This window comes from Gekko japonicus, unplaced genomic scaffold, assembly GCF_001447785.1.
Source record: "Gekko japonicus isolate JY-2015 unplaced genomic scaffold, Gekko_japonicus_V1.1 scaffold476, whole genome shotgun sequence".
NCBI lineage: Eukaryota > Metazoa > Chordata > Lepidosauria > Squamata > Gekkonidae > Gekko > Gekko japonicus.
This window is the reverse complement of record NW_015175984.1, coordinates 834,845-843,185: the sequence shown is the minus strand read 5'-3', so window position 1 is coordinate 843,185 and position 8,341 is coordinate 834,845. Positions and strand designations below refer to the sequence as shown.

At 46.6% G+C, this 8,341-nt stretch overlaps 1 protein-coding gene across 1 annotated transcript in view; it reads right to left on the bottom strand.

Annotated features, from left to right (window-relative positions):
• Positions 1 to 6,094: 6,094 nt before the first annotated feature.
• INTS2 (integrator complex subunit 2) overlaps positions 6,095 to 8,341 on the bottom strand; it is a 52,391-nt gene continuing 50,144 nt past the window's right edge. The window contains exon 25 of the mRNA XM_015426281.1: positions 6,095 to 6,816. Within this exon, the coding sequence (XP_015281767.1) occupies positions 6,647 to 6,816 (170 nt within the window). The 3' untranslated portion in view covers positions 6,095 to 6,646. The remainder of the gene's footprint in view (positions 6,817 to 8,341) is intronic.

Below are 8,341 nucleotides of genomic sequence, written 5' to 3'. Positions count from 1 at the left end.
CTATTACAACTGATCTCCAGGTGACAGATTTCAGTTTGCCTGGAGAAAATGGCCACTTTGGAAGTTGGGCTCTATGGCATGATGCCCCCAAACCCCGACCTTCTCAGGCTTCACCCCCCAAATCTCCAGGTATTTCCCTACCCGGGCTTGGCAACCCTATTTCCAAAGCTTCCTTAAGACAGATAGCCTACTACAGATGCTTTTTTGCATCAATTATAGCTGATGATGCCAAGAGAGTTTTCTCCTTCTCCACCTTCTCATAGGGTTGCCCAGTTGGTCTGGGAAATTCCAGGAGACTGGCAACCCTCTTTGCCTTAGTGCTCCCCACACTATTGTTACCAACCTCCAGGTGGGGCCTTGCAATCTCCTGAGTACAGAGAGCGGTCGGGTTAGAACGGATAAAAGGAAGTACTTCTTCACCCAAAGAGTGATTAACACTTGGAATTCACTGCCACAGGAAGTGGTGGTGGCTACAAGCATGGACGGCTTCAAAAGGGAATTAGATAAGCATATGGAGCAGAGGTCCATCAGTGGCTATTAGCCACAAGGTATAGATAGGGACTCTGGGGCAAGTGATGTTCTGTCTTCTTGGTGCTTGGGGGGGTCAACAGTGGGAGGGCTTCTAATGTCCTGGCCCCACTGGTGGACCTCCTGATGGCACTGGTATTTCTGGCCACTGTGTGATACAGAGTGTTGGACTGGATGGGCCTTTGGCCTGATCCAACATTGGCATCTCTTATGTTCTTAGGCTGGACTTCATGGCAATATACCCCACCAAGGTATACACTGCATACACTGTTTTTGAAGAGACGTCTTGTGGCACTTTGAGTACTAGTATGCTATAGTTCTAGCAGATATTTAAGGGACTAAGTTTATGGTTATAATCAAAGCTGGTTCGTATGTAAGGGACCACTTTGTTGTTGTTCAGTCGCACGGTCGAGTCCGACTCTTCGCAACCCCTTCCTGTCTTCCGCCGTCCTCTGAAGTTTGCTCAGTTTCATGTTCATTGCATCTATGACACTGTCTAACCATCTCATCCTTTGCCGTCCCCATCTTCTTTGACTTTCGAAGGGACCACTAGGCCTCCACTTTATTTGGTAGTTACATGAAACATGTGATTTCCTGTGATAACACAAACAAACATTTAACCCCAGATATACTGAGTGTAATTTTAACTTGTAATACCCAACATCTTTTCATACATCTCAGCAAGAGACTACCTTTTTTCTGCTCACCTATCTCAATTCCCAGTAATCACATTCTGTGTTTATTACTAGTAAAGAACTAGTTCTCATAGAAATTCTTGAAGGAACTGTATGATGCCCGGACGGAGATTTTGAGCAAAGGTACTTCTTGCAAGAGTTGTGGTGGCTCAAGTGGTTAAGACGCTGAACTGCAGGCTGTGGAAGGTCAGTAGTTCAGCAGTTCGAGACCCGAGTTGCCACATGATGGAGTGAGCTCCCGTCTCTAGTTCCAGCTCCTGCCAACCTTGCAGTTTGAAAGCAAGAAATTGCAAGTTGATAAACAGGTACCACTTTGGTGGGAAGGTAACAGCGTTCTGTGCGCCTTGGTGTTTAGTCATGCCGGCCACATGACCACGGAAGCATCTTCGGACAGCGCTGGCTCTTCGGCTTTGAAACGGAGATGAGCACCGCAACCCTAGAGTCGGACTCGACTGGCTTTCGAGCTGCAAACAAATGCTGAAAATACTGCATTTTTGGAGTAAAAAATAATGTAAGACTTTACAGCCGCTTTTTGCAGGGTCCAACCTACAACTAGTTGTGCAGGTCTCAGGTATAAGCCACCACCCTCGGGTTTTAGAAAGGCTGGCTTCCTGTGGTTAAAAAGTAATCCTGCATTGCCATCTACTGGCCAAAGACATTTTTTAATGGAAAATGTTCCTCATTAGAGCACAGTGTCTGACTCTTGGCCTCATCCAGCAGGAACTGTGACAGTTTGCTCCTCTTCAAGATTGCTGAGGATGATCCACTACTGTGTGCCAAAAGAGACAAAAACCAATGTCCACCTGTATGGTGACAGAGCAGCAAGGGAACGAGATGTGGCAGAAAAACCACCAGCCTGAGGAGTCAAGTAAAGATGAAGGTGCTTGGTCCCGTGGATGTGAAGGAAACACAGACCACTTGGCCACCTTCCAAATGAGATGGCATGTGTAAAGTGAGGGAAACTTTGTATTAATCATGGTTTTGACCTCACTCAAGATTACTGGAACTTGTCGCTTAAAAATATACATTGCCATATACATGTGAAGGATTATTTGGTTAGTACTGTGTTCAGAGCACATAACTGCAGCGGAGTCTATCTGGTTTGTGTGTGCTGACAAGAAACAAAGTTACATATGGAACCTCTTTATCTTTGTAATACTACTATGAGTCCTTTATTGTAAGGAACACCATTCTAGACAGGATAGAGATGGGATTCTAATCTAGTCTAACTAGCTAGGAAGGATAGAGATGCAGGAAGCATGTCCTGTCTTTATGATGCCAAGATGAAGAAGAGTAGCACAAAGTGGAGAGGTGTCAAGACCAGAAGATTCCCTGAGTAGTAGTAGAAGGGAAGTGTCCTGGCCTTTCTAGCTCTCTGACTCTCTTATAGACCCCCTCTGAAGTCTGAGGCTAAGAGACAGTGCAAAGTCCTTCACTTCCAACAAATATGGACCCCAAAATAACACTTTAATCAAAATTAATCATATGCATACATGACTGTTAAACAGGAGCCTCGTGGCACCTTAAAGACTTGTGCTGATTCCAGCAGATCTTTCATGGACTAGTCTTACACTAGTGTGGCATAGTGGTTAGAATGCCAAGTTTGGACCTGTGAGACCCACATTTGGATCCCCACTCTGCTACAGAAGCTCCCTGGGTGACATTGGGCCTGTCCCTCTCTCAGCCTGAATCACCCCACACAGTGGCTATAGTAAAGGTAAAATGGAAGGGGGGAGGAACAATGCTGTGAAATGCTCTGGGTCCTCTGCAGGGAGAAAAGTAAGGTATAAATATCTAAATAAATGCAGTAAAAGGTGCCTGACGCGGGTGTACAGCTATGACTTTGAGAACCCTGGTGTAGCCCACAGATGCACAACACAAGGGAAGAAAGGTGCCGCTTGGTCTGCCAAGTCCTTAGCCAAACATGATCAGCCGAAAACAGTCAACAAGATGGGGGACCCACCGCCAAGGTGTGTGGCAGAATCGTAACCCCTGCCCATGCCAAGATGCAGAACTCTCGAGGCCACTTGCCCTGTTGCAGCGACCCAGAACGTTAGTCCTCACTGCCCTTGTGTCCCTGTGGTCCCCATGTAGGCAGTCATCCACCGGCAGAGACGCTACCTGCTGCTGCACTGCACGGCTGGCAACTCCTCCAATCCAGCCCAGCTTCTCGTGGGTATACAGGGAACGGGAGAGCTTTACCTGTCACTCTACAGTCTACTCATGCCTGCTGTGAAGTCTTTCTTCCCAGAATGAGGACATCAGCAGCCCCCATCATCCTTCCGGCCAGGTTCCAATTTTCCAAATGCTGAATAGACACAAGTGACTTGCTCTACACCAGTGTTTCTGGATTGGTACTAGATATATTACAGTCGGTTCCCACCTCCTGCCCATTCCAGATCCCAGATGTCTCTGGCATGCAGCTCACACTAGGAGGGAGCTGCAGGGGTGGGGGGGCCAGTTTGGTGTAGTGGTTAGGAGTGCGGACTCTAATCTGGGAGAACCGGGTTTGATTCCCCACTCCTCCACATGCACCTGGCTGGATGACCTTGGGTAAGCCGTAGTTCTGGCACAGCTGTTCTTGAAAAAGAGCCGTTTCTGCCAGAGCTCTCTCAGCCCCACCAACTTCACAGGGTGTCTGTTGTGGGGAGGGGAGGGGAAAGGAGTTTGTAAACTGCTCTGAGACTCCCTTGGGTAGTGAAGGGCGGGGTATAAATCCAATCTCTTCTCTCTTCTTCTCTACCTTGCAAAGGGGAAGGTAAGGGGCATGCCTCCCTGTGTCATTGCTGGCATCCGATAAACCGCCCAGCTTGCTTAAAAGAAAGGGCTGAATGGAGAGCCAGGCCTTCTGCAGCAACAGGGAACAGACAGTGGAAGCGAGACCCTTAAGGATGGAACAGAGTGATAAATGTCCTACTCGCACCAATTTTACTGTAATATGGCTTCCTATCCTGGATTACCTATCCAACCAACAAGACATCCCTCCAGTGATGGATGCCTTGTGGCTTTGGTAAAGGGGATCACTTAATTTCAGAGGTAAAGAACAGATAAATCCTGTTGGGTCATTATCTACAATATAGCTATTAATATTACTAATTTTACCACCCAAGAAGCAAAAATGAATGCATATCTGTAAGTCACTTAATTCATGCTGTAAACTGTTGCTTACTTGTTTTTAGTACTGTTAAAAAAAAAATTGTTGTTCGCTTTTAATATGTATTTGGACATGAAAACCTAATTAAAAATATTATACAAAAAAAAAAAGAATGGAACAGAGATGCTATGTAGGGGCTCTACAGCTGAGATGATGGATGTTCGAGGCAGTCAATCAGTGGGGTGGGGGGAGGTTCAGCCGTGCCTGAGGATCCCTCTGGACCACCTCCAGGCCCTCCCCAAGGGGGGGGGATCGAAGCTGGGGTCTTGGGGGTGCTGTGAAACGCCTGTCTACAGTAGTTGCCTCCACCCAGTTGCCTCATATGGCTGGTGTTGCCATTAAGGATGCTGGGTGGGTTTGCGATGGAGCTTTTTGTATACCAAATTTATGATGAGAGAAAATACAAAGTTAATCAGCTGGTAAGAACCCACCAAAACAGCGTAAACATTTATACGAAACACAAACAGTACCACCAATGGGCATGTAAAACACTGCAGCTCCAAAGAACAACAAATGGATACCAACATATATACACATTTCTACACCTGGAGATGTAACAAATCAACCGCACTCCAGCCCGTTAAAAATATTAAACACAACAGGCAAGTTTTCACCATACAGGAGGTAATGCTGGTCTGTACTAGCAGTCTCTCCAGCAAAGCGTACTGAGAGTGCTGAAGGACAAAACAGCATTTCTAAAGAATATTTTCAAAATCCATCTGGGAGTGTCTTGATGTGAAATTGACACCGATGGGGGAACAGCTCAAAAATTCCCTGTCTGGAAATAAATCCTTATTCCCAAATCAAGTCAAAACACCGATGTGCACGTAGTTTTATGGGAAGACTGCTTGGACCAGGGAAAGCTGCCTGTTTTTTTTCATGAACTCTTTCCACAGCCACGGATCTCTTTTGGTGCTTCTTGGGGGTTGGCATGATCCCTGCATTACGTAAGTGCCAGCAGCATCCATAAAACAATATGGATTGGGGAGGTGTGCTTACATGCAGTTCTCTACCTAGAAAGAAAAATAAAACATTGGAAACTCTGTAAATATTTTAAGACTGTGATTAAAAACCCATGGAAAGAAATTATAACACTTGTTAGCAGTGTGCAAGACTCACATCCACACAAAAATGTTAGCTACCAACTTGTCTTTTATTATGCTTAGGATCTATGAAATATTTCATAATGGACCCTTTATTATCAAACATCCTTTTAGGGTTCACCTCCATTCTCTTTAATAATTTACTATAAATCTGTGTTTTTAAAGAGGTTATTTGTCTTCAGTCAATGGAATTGTATCAACACTACTCGTAACCTTCTGGCAGGGAGGCAATGCAACAGGTCTTTCCTGGCTGCTGTGCATGGTCATTCAAATATCAGCTTTTCAACATGCGTATCAGAACAATTCACATGGACACTCCCAGGATGGTTTTATGGTTTTCCCCCTCAATACGAGCATTCAGATCTGTGCACAAGGAGACAGGGGACAGAACAACCTACACACTCAGCTCTGTATCAGTTGCCAAAGGTATTTAAGAAATATTTGTAACAGCATTACAAAAATGGTACAAATATACACACTTTAAAAATCGGTTTGTTTACAAAAAAAAATCTTTCAGAATGTCACCTCTTCAGTGAAAAAAGCTGGCACAAAATCTGGAGCAGAAATCTGACAAGGAGGGGTATCCACGTATGATGGACAGGCGACATGCACAAAATCTGGAGCAGAAATCTGACAAGCAGAAGCAGAAGCCTGCGTGCCCCATCCGGGCAACGGGCCAACTAGTGACCGCGGCTCAGCTGCGTCCCCGGCTTGCATCTCAGAGGAACTCCGTAGCCACACCCGACCCCCCTCACAACCAGCTGCAAGAGGAAGGAAGAGTCAAAACGAACCCCATTTCCCCCGCCTCTTTCCTCATCTCCCCAATCAGAAGTTCCAAGCATCATGAGGATGGGAGAGAGTCAGTGAGTCTCCTAGCTCTAAGACTCAGCACGCTTCCTGGATTGGCCCGCTTATGCCCACCACAGCCGACAGAGAGGCATTCCTTTCTTTTCCTGCCAGCCTGCTCCACTCTCAGACTTTATTTTCGAAGCAGGCGTCTGACCCCTTTAACAGACACGTCTGCGTTCAATCCGAACAGATGGATGGGAAAGACACTGCTGCACATTCCAATCCCATATTCTTAGTTTCTCTCTGGCCCACTTCGACCAAAAAGGAGCCATCGTACATCTCAGAACTTGGTGGCGGTCCTTCTGCTTCTGCTTGGCTTAAACTCCACCCACGCTCATGTTAATCATGTCGACGAAGGTGCGCTCAACACAGTGACAGAGCTGGATGTTGGGGTCCGTGCTGCCTCCGTCCCTGGCTCCCGTTTTACAGGCTGGTTCCTTCAGGAGTCGGGCCCACTCGCTCGGCTTCTCCTTCAACTGCTGGAGACCTAGAGATGACCATTCAAGACCAACCAGTGAGCAAACGGTTAATGGTGCAGATATATTTAAGGAATCATTCGGGAGGTACGGAGGGTAATAAAGGCGAAGGACTGGGATCCTGGTGATAAACCCCCATTCTGCAACAAAAAAACTTGATTCTCTGTCCTATATAACTATTCCAATTATTGTTTTGAAATTGGGTGGGGGGTGGGTTGGCCCAACACCTGCCTAATATTGAGCAACTTTGCATGGTTTTCTCATCTTTCTGAACTATTTGTTCTACATCTACCAGTCAAGGGGCGCAAGCAAGGAAACATAAGGGACCAACACCACGACTTCCATCACTGAGATCCTTGCTTCTATAGTTGGGTCTTGGACTCCTTCTGCTGTTGTTGAGAGCACACCAGAGCACAAGTATCTAATCCTGGCGTCTGCCCTGGCATACCCTGGGAGCGTTCTCCGGCTACAGCTCCGTGTCAGAATGAAACTCTAGAACCACAGATGAAATGTCTGGGGGAAGGCATCTGCCTAAAAGGAACAGGCCAGGATAGGCTGAGAATCCACTGGTAACAAACTGCAGAAAAGCTGAGACTCCGGCAGGCCAAAGAAAGGCTTTGGAATAGAGGCAGATAATGCAGAGAGAAGCACTCTTGACTCAGTGGGAGCTCTCAGCCTTACGGTTCCTATCTGGAAAATGGGAACAATTGCAGTGCACCTGATGGGAGACGCTGGAGACAGTTCTTCTGAAGGGCTATATTTAAGGGAGAGGGGAACCAAGATCATCCCCCTCTTAGAGAGGCTCCTCTGGTGTGTAAAGGATTTAGACTGCACTGACGGGAATCATATAAGGAAGAACTGTGCTGAATGCTCTGCCAGAAAGGACAGGTTGCCTGCTCGTGACCAATGTGCTTCAAGGGATCAGATGGCTCTGTGCCAATGCAGAGTAATCTCTGGAACCTTCCAGAGAGCCAGTTTGGCATAACTGCGCAGACTCTAATCTGGGAGAACCGGGCTTGATTCCCCGCTCCTCCACTTGCACCTGGCTGGATGACCTTGGGCAAGCCATAACTCTGGCACAGCTGTTCTTGAAAAAGAGCCGTTTCTGTCAAGAGCTCTCTCAGCCCCACCTACCTCACAGGGTGTCTGTTGTGGGGAGGGGAAGGGAAAGGAGTTTGTCAGCCGCTCTGAGACACCTTTGGGTAGTGAAGGGCCATGGGGTATAAATCCAATCTCTTCTTCTTCTTCTTCAATGAGAAAGAAGCTTGGGGGTTAAGGGTTAGAGATTGTAGACTGAACCAGTACGTATAATGCATACTATCTATTGCTGGAAGTAGGTTCCTTCTATGTGTAATTTCTGCATTCGTTTAGCGTGTCATGTTAATACTTGCACTTTGCTTCAATTTTGGGAACACCCAGATTTCTTCACCCTGTTGATTGTACTGACTTATTCTATCTAATCCACCCTGAGTCCCAACAAGAAAGGCGGGCTATAAATAAAGGTAAGTAGGTAAAGCTATGCATGAGGAAAGTCCC